Source organism: Ostrinia furnacalis, unplaced genomic scaffold (assembly GCF_004193835.3).
Source record: "Ostrinia furnacalis isolate ACB-3 unplaced genomic scaffold, ASM419383v2 OfSCF4115, whole genome shotgun sequence".
Classification (NCBI taxonomy): Eukaryota; Metazoa; Arthropoda; class Insecta; order Lepidoptera; family Crambidae; genus Ostrinia; species Ostrinia furnacalis.
The window spans coordinates 87506-100808 of record NW_021134354.1 but is presented as its reverse complement, the minus strand read 5'-3'; the positions used below and the strand labels follow the sequence as shown (position 1 = coordinate 100808).

The following is a 13303-nucleotide window of genomic DNA, read 5'->3' as shown; positions in this document are numbered from 1 at the left end:
TTCTAAATCTTATCTTATTGATAATGGATTTATTTTGGCAAATAACCGTATATTTAAACTGCTCAGATAACATACTTTTATAATGCCTTATTTCGAGCTGATACTTGAGGTTGCCAATCAGAACCAACGGAAACCGGTAGTTTGAAGGAACTGAAATTTAAGTGAATTTTAATGTGAACGAATTCAGTTAAGAGGTATCTGAAAATATGGCGAAGCTGGAGAAAGTGCCCTTCGAGGAGGCAATGGATTTGACAGGTATTAACCAGAGTATGATAACTGGTTTACAGTCACCAGTTTCCAGTCTTCTTGAGCAATTTTGTTTAAAATTATTGTAAAGTCCAAAATTCAAGTGAAAATTCAGGTCCTAAGTACAGGTCTATTTTTCAGCTAAGAATGCGTAACAAAATAATTATTTATTTACTAAAAACGAACGGTGTGTTTGTTTCAAAATAATTTCAATCTATAAAAGCGAATGGTCACTGATTGACTGACACCATCACGAGAGATCTGACAAACTACAAGTGCTAGGAGTCTCAAATGTAGTCTAAAACCTTTTAGAACGTAGGTGCTCACTAAAACGGGATTTTGCAAAATTCAATTACTAAGGGATTTAAAAGGGATCCATGCGTACGTACGAAGTCGCGGGCGGCCGCTGGTATACAATAAACGACTCAACAACTTAATTCTGACAGAAACATTGGTAAATGTATCGAATCCTACCTGTCCTACAATAGCAAGGCAGGTCCTAATTCTGCAAAGAATCTAAATGCATTAATAANGCTAGTCTTACATAAAATAAAGATTTGACAACTTGTTTCGATGCATACCACCAGCAGGAACTTCTGCTCCATATACTTTAAGGAAATCTTCGGTACCACTCACATACAACACATTTAAACATAATTAAATGTTCTAAATCTTATCTTATTGATAATGGATTTATTTTGGCAAATAACCGTATATTTAAACTGCTCAGATAACATACTTTTATAATGCCTTATTTCGAGCTGATACTTGAGGTTGCCAATCAGAACCAACGGAAACCGGTAGTTTGAAGGAACTGAAATTTAAGTGAATTTTAATGTGAACGAATTCAGTTAAGAGGTATCTGAAAATATGGCGAAGCTGGAGAAAGTGCCCTTCGAGGAGGCAATGGATTTGACAGGTATTAACCAGAGTATGATAACTGGTTTACAGTCACCAGTTTCCAGTCTTCTTGAGCAATTTTGTTTAAAATTATTGTAAAGTCCAAAATTCAAGTGAAAATTCAGGTCCTAAGTACAGGTCTATTTTTCAGCTAAGAATGCGTAACAAAATAATTATTTATTTACTAAAAACGAACGGTGTGTTTGTTTCAAAATAATTTCAATCTATAAAAGCGAATGGTCACTGATTGACTGACACCATCACGAGAGATCTGACAAACTACAAGTGCTAGGAGTCTCAAATGTTGTCTCAAACCTTTTAGAACGTAGGTGCTCACAATGCTGGATTTCTATATTAAATCCTAATCCAAATTATACGGATTTGGATTGTCAACTGTCAAATTTTAATATATTTTTGGCCAAAATAACTGCGGTTTTTGATGTTTTTACATTTTTATATTGTTTATAAGACTATTTAAACAATAGTAAAGTGTAAATGCATCGAAAATTTTGGAAATATAATATAAAACTGAATTTAATTTGACAGTTGTAATCCGGATTTGGACAAGGATTGAATATGGGAATCGGGCGTAAGACGGGATTTTGCAAAATTCTATTACTAAGGGGGTTAAAAGGGATCCATGCGTAGGTACGTCCATCCTACGTACGAAGTCGCGGGCGGCCGCTGGTATACAATAAACGACTCAACAACTTAATGCTGACAGAAACATTGGTAAATCTATCGAATCAGCGTTGCCAGACATCCCGATTTTGGCGGGACGTCCCGATTTTTAAATCAAATTTAAATGTCCCGCGCGGTACAGGCTCTGTCCCGCTTTTCGGAGAGAGACACTCACTTCACCAGACTATTGTTTGAAACTCCATATTATTCTAAAGAATATTTTTTTTATTTCGATTTTTTGTTTTTTTTTTTCTTTTTTTATTCTAAAGACGAATTTAACGATAGAGTAAATCTGATTTAAAATATTATTTTTTTGTTAAAATACATTTTCTATGGCTACTTTTGCTATCTATTGTCACGTAAACGTAATTTTAAGTCAAATAAAAGGATAAATATTTGAAAACCTTTGATTATATACGTTTTTTTACTATGTCCCGCTTCTGACGGAAGAATCCCGCTATTTTCACTCAAAAATAACCAAAGTCCCGACTTGGCGAAAAAAAAACTGGCAACGCTGTATCAAATCCTACCTGTCCTACCAGCAAGGCAGGTCCTAATTCTGCAAAAAATCTAAATGCCTTAATAAGTGTCCACTATTCTTTGATAAGTTGATAATAAAATGGACAAGTTCCACCTTTCCAGGCTACGGCAAGTTCAACCTGCTAACCTTCATACTGTGCAGCAGCATCATCATAGGCATGGCGTTTGAGATCTTCTCGGTGTCTTACCTGGTCCCCGCCAGCGCCTGCGAGCTCGGGACCACCAGCTCGCAGCAAGGACTGATGGCCGCGATGCCTCTCATGGGTGAGTACCAACTTACTGGGGTTATGGGGAAGACAGGGTAACGTTGTTCAGAGGAAAGGCTATGTTTTATTTCAAACTCCTCCTCCTATTTTGTTATAATTAAATTCGTTACGGGTTCTAAGACAGTTAGCTTTCTGAAAGGACTACTCCACTTCCACTGATTGGGTTTCAATGGAGGACAAGATCATAGCTATACAGGAGTTACAGTGGTGGGATTACTCCCATTAAGCGGGTTGCTTGGTCATCCAACGAAAGTCGTTGGAGGCCACCACAATGAGCTGAATGGCATGGCAAATGGATGAATAGGTCAGATCTTTTGATGACGTGACGGACTTTGAAGTGACAACCTCATATGGGTTAATATAATTCCTGAACAGAAGAAAGTAAAATGGGAATGGAGGTTACGGAAAGTGATAAGACCCACGGGAATTTTTATCTCTTTCCAAAACAACGTATACCTACAGATGTAGGTATGATGAGATTGTTAACCGTAATTACGTTAGTAAATCAACGTATTATTTGTGCACATATATCTTTTAATCTTATCAAGTTTCATATTTATAATACAGCTGTTACAAGAAGAGTATTTTTCCTGCTATTTCTCTTTATTGTCATGGTTACAGTTGAGAGCCTTTTTTCATGCGTTTATCTATTACCCCCGTTCTAATAAATAAATTAGAATTTAGAATGTAGGTAGGTAGGTACTATTGTTTAATGTTTTACGGCTCTGGGTGCAAGCCCTTTTAAGCCAGTCTTTGAATAGGAAGGTACTAAGTATTCAGAATTTAACGACGATACTAATAACCTAATAAATTATGATTTAACATTAATTTCGGTACATAGATTCTTAATTTTTTATTGAGGCATGTTACGCGGCTGCTCAGCAAAATTGCTGACACAAATCGTCAAGTTAACAAAATAATTTTCAGCGGATACCTACCAAAGTTACAGGCATATTGACGAATACGCGTGTAACTTTTAGAGGCTCAAAGTAAGGGGGCTTAATTCTAGGCAAGGATCATTTTGATCACTAATCGCTCAATTTATGTCGTACTTTCCAGGCATAATCGCGACGTCCCACATCTGGGGCTACCTGGCCGACACGCGCGGCCGCAAGAAGGTGCTGTGTTTCTCCATGACCCTGAGCTTTGTGGCTGGTGCTGCCTCCGCCTTCTCTCCCGACTGGATCACCTTCAGCATCCTCAAGCTCTTGTCTTCAGGCTCGTAAGGATATGCCATTGAAAAGTTTAAGTTAAGCAGTACTGGTGGTGTTTTTGTTATAATAAGTCTTAATCTTTATTTAGTAAGTCGTTGGGAGCCTTCACCATCTCCGTGTAGTGTCAAGTAGGCTACTTGTTGCTTAAAGTTACGAGTAGCTAGGAGAAAATTGAAGATCCGTAGGTCTTTAAATGTAGTTGACCGTTTTGACTTCACATAATCACAAGCATCTTCTATAATTTGAAAATTATAAATAACTTGAAAAAATCGAACTGCTTAAGGCGGGAATTGAACCTACGACCTTCCGCTTGCCGGGCGACTACTCTTCCAACTGAGCTACTTAGACACTGGATCTTCTATAATTATCTATTAGGCGTTTAAAGGCCTCAAACTGGTTTGACAAATATCTTAAGCAGGCAGTAAGTTTCTCCACTATACCTGTACCAATGTACCTACCTATCTTTTTTTAAAGATTTATTTTGATTGACTTACTTGATTTATGGTCCTATGTCCCCTAGATGGGGCAGAGGGCGTCCACAACAGTCCTCCATCGCGTTGGGTCTTGAGCTATGTGTTTGATCTCGCTCCAAGTCTTGCCGATCTTCTTCGCCTCGTCTGCCACAGTGCGCCGCCAAGTTTGCTTGGGGCGACCACGTTTGCGTTTTCCTTGGGGGTTCCAATCCAGAGCCTGCTTGGGGATGTGATCGGGATCCCTTCGGAGAGTGTGGACAATCCAGTTCCACTTGCGGCTGGTCGATCGGAATTTCGTGGCAGCGTTCCAATAGCTCGACGTTGGAGATTTTCTCAGGCCAGTATATGCCGAGAATTCGGCGAAGGTAGCGGTTGACGAAGACCTGCAGCTGGTGCGAGATGACCTTGCTGACCTTCTACGTTTCACACCCATAGAGCAGCACGGATTTAACGTTGGACCCGAAAATTTTGATCTTGACCCTTCGGGTCAGTTTCCGTGACTGCCATACGGGGCGAAGTTGTGCGAAGGTGGCTCTAGCCTTGGCAATGCGCGAAGTGATGTCCTCTTCGGTACCTCCAGTCTCTGACACCAGTATTTATTTTGATTGATTGTTTTGAATAGGCCCTGAAACTACCGGACCAATTTGAAAAATTCTTTCACCATTACAATTCAACATTATTTCTAATGAAACGGTACGATGTTCTCCGGGTCATTTTAAACCAATTAATTATGAAATACCTACATTTACAGAGTGGCTGGAGCGTTTGCACTGTCGATGACTTTGCTGAGCGAGTGCAACCCGGTAGCTAAGCGCTCTGCTGTGCTCGTGCTCTCTGGAACTGTCTTCCTCGCTGCCAATGGGCTTATGGCTGGTAAACGATAATGAACTCTTTCAAATAAGTAGGAATGGCAATTAAATGTTTGTTTGAGGCAATGAAAATGTTTAAGTGAATCTTCGAGAACGGTTCTGCGACCTTTACCAGATTGTCGGTCCACCTACTGGAGGCCTGCCCACGCTACGTCTTCCAACCCGTGGTCAATCTTCGAGAACGGTTCTGCGACCTTTACCATATTGTCGGTCCACCTACTGGAGGCCTGCCCACGCTACGTTTTCCAACCCGTGGTCGCCACTTGAGAACTTTTCTGCCCCAACGGCGATCGTCTCTGCGAGCGCAGGACCGTTCATCATGGAAAACCTTGGGGGAGCCCTTTGTCCAGCAGTGGACGTCATTTGGCTGAAATGACGAAATCTTCGAGATACATTACATTACAGTCAAAAACATTTAACATTATAGTAAGTTTTACATTAATCATGCATTATGCAGTGTTAAAGAACTATTTTTGTTCACAGCGANTACAGCAATAGCCATACCAGTGCTCCCACTCAAATTCGCCTTTTACTGGTCAGTCCTCGGCATTTACTTCAACTCCTGGCGTCTCCAGTGCCTAATCTTCGCCACGCCCTGCGCCATCAGTGCTATTGGCCTTGTCTTCGCCTACGAAAGCCCCAAGTTCTTGCTGAGCGTTGGGCGAGAAGACGAAGCCTTGCATATCCTGAGGAGCATGTTTGTCATCAATACCAAGAAGAGCGGAGAGGAATACCCAGTAAGTAAATAGCTATTTTCTTACTTCTTTAATGGCATCGAGCGCTTAGTCACATTGCTTTTTAGACATAACTTGCAAATATAAATCATCTCCTCATCATCCAGAGAGTTTTGACCGTTCCAACAATTTACCAGACAGTAATTTTTAAGGGTAGCCAAAGCCGCGATGACCCAAACATCATGATGCACCAACGTTCTTACCATTCTAAGTATGTCCTCCTCCTGTTCTTAGTCTATTCGTATTTATAATATCATCTATTAGTACTGTTAAAATATCTATTTGTCCAAAGGTAAAATCTCTGGCACTAAACGAAGACGACGCCCCGGAAGCAGTGAAGGGCTTCTGGTCGTCCCTGGTTGCGCAGACCACGCCGCTGTTCAAGCCACCTCTCCTCAAGAACACCCTACTGATTTCTATCATCTTCGTTATTGTTTATATTTGGTAAGTTACCAAGATTGGTTGAGTTTTAATGTCTATTTAGGTCTATCTTGAATCTATTGTTCAGTTTCGATTCATGCTTGAGTATCGTTCCAAATACTCAAATTGTTGGCTTATTTCATCAGGATAAGTGTCACCTCTTGTTTCCACAATTGCAAAAAATCCTGTATCTCAAAAATGTACAACTTGCCCGCCACTAAAGGTTAAACAATAATGGTTGGTAAATCCTGCGGGATGGAAGTATTACAAGAACTTTTTTTAAAGTTTTAATAGATGGCCTTCTTCACCGTGGGCCACGGCATATTCTGAGTGGGGTCCCATTGCGATGGGCATCGCTGTGCGACAGGGTGGCACTGCTCAGTTTATTTTCTCTTCTATTGTATGTTTTATGTGTTACCTGTCTTTTTGTTTTTTTTTTATTTACCTCTTATGCCTTTTGTGATGTCCATTGTAATAAATCTTTCTTACTTTCTTTCTTCTTTCATTTATTAGACCTATGTTGTGCTTATTTCTGTCCAGTATAAACCCTTACATGGTGTGGATGCCGTACATCGTGGACGGAGTCATGCGGTCGGTGCAGCGTGGGGAGACAGGTCTCACCTTCTGCGAGCGACTCCGGGCCTCACAGAACATCACTGTTGAACAGGTTATTTATTATCTTTAAGAATACCTGCAAAATACTAACTTGTCTTGTGACCTGCTGTTATAAGAAGAATTTATATCTTTATGACCATTAGGACGCCTTCAAACCTGTGGCACCTTCAAACCACCACTGTGGCACTACTGCAGCGCTTCCTACGTCTCTAATCGCTTTCGCGCACAACATTATTGCTTTTCTTCTGGAAATTGTATGAAAACTAGTATAGGCGCGGCACGCCGCACGCCTTTAATTTGACGGCACTTTTAGGAACCTTTTTTTCAAAAGGACACGTAGGTATACGGTTGACAAGTACTACCTACTCATATGTTGAAATTGCAGGTAGAAGACAAATGCGCATTGAACGAGTTTGCAATGACCATGGTCTTCGGCATCGGCATGATCATGGCCGCCGGTAACACCGTTGTGTCCATTCTCGTCAGCTACATGGACAGGAAGACGCTGCTTATCATTATTCAGGTTGGTAATAATACTAATACTTGCTACAAATACCTACTCCAATATAGTTATGGTCCTGGGTGGCTAGATTTATTCACTTTTGTATAGCTTTATGACCTCTTCATAAATGGCGTCCTTTATTTACAAATACATAATTTTATGACACATTAAAACCTTCTCCAGAATCCTTAGGAAACAAGAACTACCAACAGAAAATTAATTACCATTTCATCTTGTGACAAACTAGGATATAGCATTTGAGTAGAATTCAATCAAAAACTTGAGCATATTACGTTGTTATGTAGTAATGTACATCATCATCAATTGAGTCATAGACGCAGACGCCCACTGCTGAAGAAAGGCCTCCCTCCCCCAATGATTTTCGTATTAACCTTCATAGATCGATTCACCTTAGGAAGTTAGGGCCCTCGCCCACGGCGACTTTACGAAACGGCATCGCTAGTAGCACTACAGCAGCGCGACTGCATCGTTACAAAAAGTCGCCGTGGGCGAGGGCCCTTTAGGCGCCTTGCTTTGTTTCGATGTTGACGTTTTTCCAATTGTAGGTCATATGCGGCGTGTCAGGGCTGCTAGTGAACTGCACGTCGATGTGGTACCTCAGCGCCGTGTTCTTCCTGCTGTACATTTCGGGCTCCATCAACTTCGGCTTCTTGAACACCTTCAGTGTCACCCTGTTCCCTACTTATGTTAAGTATGTGTATTTAATGTTACAATTATTATTTACGAGTACGTACTTCACTATGTTCTTCTGATTAATTTCGTTGCGAATCCAATGATAGTTAACTTTCCCCTGGGGCAAACTTGACCTTCACTGGTTGGGTTTTTATTGGCAGTCAAGCTGTAGATCCTGGCTACACAGGAGTTGCAGCGATGGGAACGAGAGGTAGGAACAGTCCCGTATTTACTTGCTTCATGAAAAATCAAGTCAAGGCAGGTATAATATCTTGCGAGACTCTTAGGAAAACATGTATTCCATTATGTAGGATGCAGGCTAAGAATTTCTTCGTTATGAATGAACAAAAAAAATTGATTCCACTACAAGAAAGTTGCTCTCAGCCTGATCTGACGGTTACCTTTGGTCATCAGTACTTATCAGAAGGGCAAGCGATAAGTGTTGAAAGATTAATGCTTAGAGATTTATTGTGGCTAAATGCCTCTTAATAATTTATTTTTTGTTTCCAGAGCGATGGCGGTCTGCCTAACCCTGATGGTGGGTCGGGGTAGTGCTGCGCTGGGCATCAACTTGCTGAAGGAGATGCTTAACACCAACTGCGAGGCGTCTTTCTACGTGTTCGGGAGCATTGCTTTATGTTAGTACCTACCTACACTCTAAACTCTCTGTTCTTTTTTAAGGGATTTGTTACAAATCCTATATCCGTTAAGCATGGGATGCAGCGCTGCGTAAATTCGGCAGATTTCTGCGCAGGCACTGGCAAGACAACGACACTCCAACGATGCTAGTGTGAAGTGTGAGAAAAGGTTTTACTTTTTTGCACCATGAGTGTTTTTTTATAGTGGTATCTATTTAAACTGACTAAAATTGACTTTATGATGTCGTTACAGTGGGTGCATTGCTTCAATGCTTTCTGCCGGGGACCAAACCAAAACAAAGAAGGTGCCCTGAGACTTGAAGAGGATCGTAATGTAGCAGAACGTGGAAAAAAGTATTGAAGTATTGAATTTATAGTGGTTCAGTGTAACCATTTTTGTGATCTGTCTTTGTCTGGTAGTCTGTAGTAGAATTTGTTGATTATTATTGGAATTTTTCATCAATCGTTAAAGAGACGATCGTTGTTATTTAATTTTAGTATCCAGAAGATTATGATGGGCACTCTACCCAAATCACGAAACTCTTCGTGCTTTTATTTTTGATGTCATAATTATGTTTGTGTATGATAATAAACGGCTTGATAACATAAATTTTTATTTTTACCCCTGCTTTCAAAATAAAGGTACCTAACTATTTAAAAAAAAAACTAGAAAGTAATCTATGATTTTAAGACGTAACCCTACTCATATTTAGGTTCCACTTATAGTTCCAAAATACTGAACTGTCCTGTGCATGACATTGACAGTGGGGCGCCACCGTCAATACCGGATCACTGGTTCCGATTTTTGCCATGTTGGAAACCATATAGTTGAACGATGTTAGCGCCCCCCTGTCATTGAGTTTGGTGAGACAGTTCAGCGTGGGTCATAAACTATACCTACTCCTTATAAACATCTGAAAGTCAAATTCTCGAGCGGAGGTTCTATCTTTCTAATTTTTTAATGCCACCTGGAGGGAGAAAAGTTTACTCAAGATAAAAACAACTCTGAAAATTCTCTGAAAAATAACTCTGAAAATTCTTACTCTCACTCTCCCTTCTGATGAGGTTTTCAGCATATAACAGTTCACCTCATGATGATAATAGGACTTGATTAGGATTGTTATGAAATTGTTGCCATAAAAAGCTGGCAAATGACTTGCATTATGCGAAAAAAATTGTGATAAAATTATTACACGCGCGAGGATTCCATTTACACAACTAAGATAAGCATAAAATGAATCTATTAGCAAATGTATATTAGATAATTTGATAAATATAATACAAATATTGTATTTTAGATAACTGATAAATATAATACAAATATATAAAAAAGGCATCATATTATGTCACTACTAGGCATCTATGTATCTACATACCTTAGGTTAGATTCAGACTTATTGGTCCAGACCAATAAAAAGTCAGTGAAAAACAGACTTTATTTAGCCTCACTCTGCGAACCACACCAGCTGGCAGTGGAGAGTGGAGTGGTTTATTCACAAAGAAAATAATGATGGATTCAACCTTCAATTTCTAAAACACGTACACAAAGGTTATACTTATACTATACCTACTTGTACTAGAGTCCGGCCGCGACTTCGTACGCGTGGACCCCGTTTTACTCCCTTAGGGTTTGAATTTTGCAAAATCCCGTCTTAGTGAGCACCTATGTTCTAAAAGGAACCTATTCAAAATTTGAGACTCCTAGCACTTGCAGTTTCTGCAATGAGATTTCGTGATTCACGATTTGACACCAGTATCTATTATACAGGTTGTCCCGTAATGTAACGTCAAGCCGGAACTGGGTGTTGAGGCAAGTTGTGCTGGTTATCAGAAAAATATAAAAAAAAATCTATGTGGCATATTTTAAAAATAATAGGCATTTAAAAAAAATCAAAAAATTCTACTCCAGGTGACGGTCCTTTTGCTCGTGTTGCCACAAATCTTCACTTTTTCCAAATTTTTTTTGTTGTTATGTAACCCTGAATAATGCTTCTCTAAATTGTTATCAAAATTACAAAACCAGCTGCTCCAGCTTGGATGAAAAAAATACATTAATCCCAAAAAAAAATTTCAAAATAAAAATTTTGCCTAGTTTAAACTGACTGTACTGAAAAAAAAATGTACCAACACGAACATTTGACATGATTTTTGTCTTGTCCATGTTCATTTTAAGACCCACTTGTTGAAAGGCTCTACGGAGGCCATGACTCCGATATCATCCCCGATATCGCGACTCCTTGGTCTTCTGTATAATCTGCCATAGCGTACCTGTGTGTGTACCAAAATACTAAAGCCTTTTCGGAAACAAGTTTGTTCGGAAGACTGGAAGTCGTCGAGTCTGCGAGCGAGATGATTCGTAAGGAATCTCGAAAACAGCTTGCAGCCTCTTAAGTGAGATGAGTCTATAATGCTATCACCACACTTCTGTGCCATGCCGGAGGCGTTTTTTCTTCGAGAATGACGGAATTAAACTGCTTCTGTAGAGCCTTTAGTACCGGCGAAGCTCAGCTATAATACCGTAACACCTGGTGCCTTGTTGTATTTCAGCTATTTGAGTGCCATTTTAATCGTGTACAAACTGACGTCCGATATAATATCTTCGGTATAGTGTCAGGTCAATCTGGCTCTTGGGTTTTGCAATATTTTTTTTATGTTTAAGGTTAAGAATAAAAATAAACAAAGAGACCCTGTGTTATGTATTTATTTGTTTTATTTAAATAAAATTAAAATAATATATAAAAATTAAGAATTTATTATAGTTCCTTATTAAAAAATTAAACATATTGATTAGGATTTTTGTTTTATTCCATTGGTATTTCAGACACATAAACCTAAAATGAACCATCTAACTAATAGACCAGCAATCAGATATCAAAACGTTTTAAGTATTTATTATATTGATTGTTGAAATACATTAGGTATTTCTTCATAATATCATCAATTCTAAGTTTGCGGAGCGATTTTTATGTTTGGAGATTCATTTCTCAATTCCGTGATTCATTTTCTCAATTCGGTGCTCTCTCAATTCGATGCTTAACATTTCTCATAAACCACTTCAAAATATTTAGTGACAATGCTATTTTTACATTCAGAATGGAGTAACATTATTTTTTTTGTATTGAAACTACTTAAAAAACTAAATATAAATTTTAGCACCGAATTGAGAAAAAATACACCGTACAGTAGAAATGCCCTAATACTATTATTTACGATTTGTCACCAGTATCTATAGAGAGGCCAAAGGACATTCGATTTTGATTCAATATTGTGATAGTTTTTCTATGTCCCTAAAACATTAGTTGCTACTTCATTCGAATATTAACATTGTCTGTTCTCTACCATGAAATCTAGTGGCTTTATATCGCTTAAGGCTACGCGCACAGCATAGAACCAAACTGAAAAAGTGGCATCATACAAATATGACACGAATCTCGTAAGCATTAGGTGTATATCTGATTGGGAGTTAGACTCGTCGTGTAATATACACCGTATGCCCCTGGTACCTATGAGGCTTCATTTTCGCGATTCTACCTACTCTTCTTTTCAGCCGTATCTAAAGCATGTAAAACACGAGGTCGGTATGTTAGTAGCCTTTAACACCCGTATTCACAAACGATGCTTGCTTAAGTGAAGCAGCAATGCTATGCAAAGTCGAACGCACAGCGTTCAATAGAGCTCTGTGATCGGTTCGTGTGTGTCACTCCGCCACTCAAGTATTGTTTATGAATAGGTTTTTGGGACCCTGTGCGTCCACGGGCACTGTGAGATCAGTAATGGTTGTGAATACGGGTGTTTGTCACGCTGCTAATTAATTTTCTTGCTATTTCTATTTGCTATTGATAACACCTGTTTTTAAGATGTCGGTAAGAACTGAAATTATCAGTCGGATCTAAAGGTGGAAGTTAGAATGTTCCGAAACTCGCAAATAAATGAGAATGGATAAACTTTAATCAAAATGTCGAAGTTGGAGAAAGTGCCGTTTGAGGAGGCAATGAACTTAACAGGTAAATAAATTCATTGCGCATATTAAATACTTCTTACTGCCAAATTGAATCACAAGAAATAAGTTACATTCATCCGTCAGAGAGGAATAATGTTGTGATAACTAACAACACTATCTGAAAAACTATTCTCTGACGAACAAGTAGGGTAAACCACCCAATTATTGGCACTTTAAGCAGCTACTTCACAAAACCGGTAAAATTTGCATGTAAAAATATGTTTTATCAAAGAAAAAAACATTTATATTGGTCTTTTAATCTTTGCAGAATATTATAAAGTACTTATCATTAATAAATTAAATCATTTATTCAATATAGTGTACCTTTTAAAAAAATACCTCAAAATACCAGTTGTTGGCATAGCCAAACCTTTTATTGGCAGTGATAATTACCTATTATTGGCACTGTTCTCGCAAGACTGAAAAATAGCTGCTAGGTCTTATGTAGAGGTTTTAAAGAGATTCATGATAGAAATAAACAAAATAAAATCCTTTGTTATAAGAAAAGTAAC

General features: G+C 38.8%; 2 protein-coding genes and 1 long non-coding RNA gene across 5 annotated transcripts in view; 2 read left to right on the top strand and 1 right to left on the bottom strand.

Annotated features, from left to right (window-relative positions):
* Positions 1–1007: 1007 nt before the first annotated feature.
* On the top strand, positions 1008–9388 carry LOC114358808 (synaptic vesicle glycoprotein 2B-like). Of its 3 annotated transcripts, none has more exons than XM_028312856.1 (11): positions 1008–1165; positions 2470–2631; positions 3693–3855; positions 5072–5193; positions 5682–5926; positions 6216–6367; positions 6884–7010; positions 7344–7481; positions 8027–8172; positions 8664–8791; positions 9045–9388. In XM_028312856.1, exons 1-11 carry the CDS (start codon positions 1117–1119, stop codon positions 9110–9112), a joined length of 1500 nt encoding a protein of 499 aa, XP_028168657.1. In that variant the 5' UTR covers positions 1008–1116; the 3' UTR covers positions 9113–9388. The 3 variants fall into 3 exon arrangements, with proteins under 3 accessions (XP_028168657.1, XP_028168656.1, XP_028168658.1); XM_028312855.1 differs by having other exon boundaries at positions 5682–5934; positions 6215–6367; positions 9045–9382; XM_028312857.1 differs by having other exon boundaries at positions 1014–1165; positions 2510–2631; positions 5682–5934; positions 6215–6367; positions 9045–9382.
* Positions 9389–12534: 3146 nt separating this feature from the next.
* Positions 12535–13303, top strand: part of LOC114358806 (synaptic vesicle glycoprotein 2B-like) — an 11971-nt gene continuing 11202 nt past the window's right edge. The window contains exon 1 of the mRNA XM_028312854.1: positions 12535–12795. Within this exon, the coding sequence (XP_028168655.1) occupies positions 12747–12795 (49 nt within the window). The 5' untranslated portion in view covers positions 12535–12746. The remainder of the gene's footprint in view (positions 12796–13303) is intronic.
* LOC114358807 (uncharacterized) overlaps positions 13122–13303 on the bottom strand; it is a 1334-nt gene continuing 1152 nt past the window's right edge. Inside the window, exon 2 of the long non-coding RNA XR_003656397.1 lies at positions 13122–13161. This is a non-coding gene — a long non-coding RNA (uncharacterized LOC114358807). The remainder of the gene's footprint in view (positions 13162–13303) is intronic.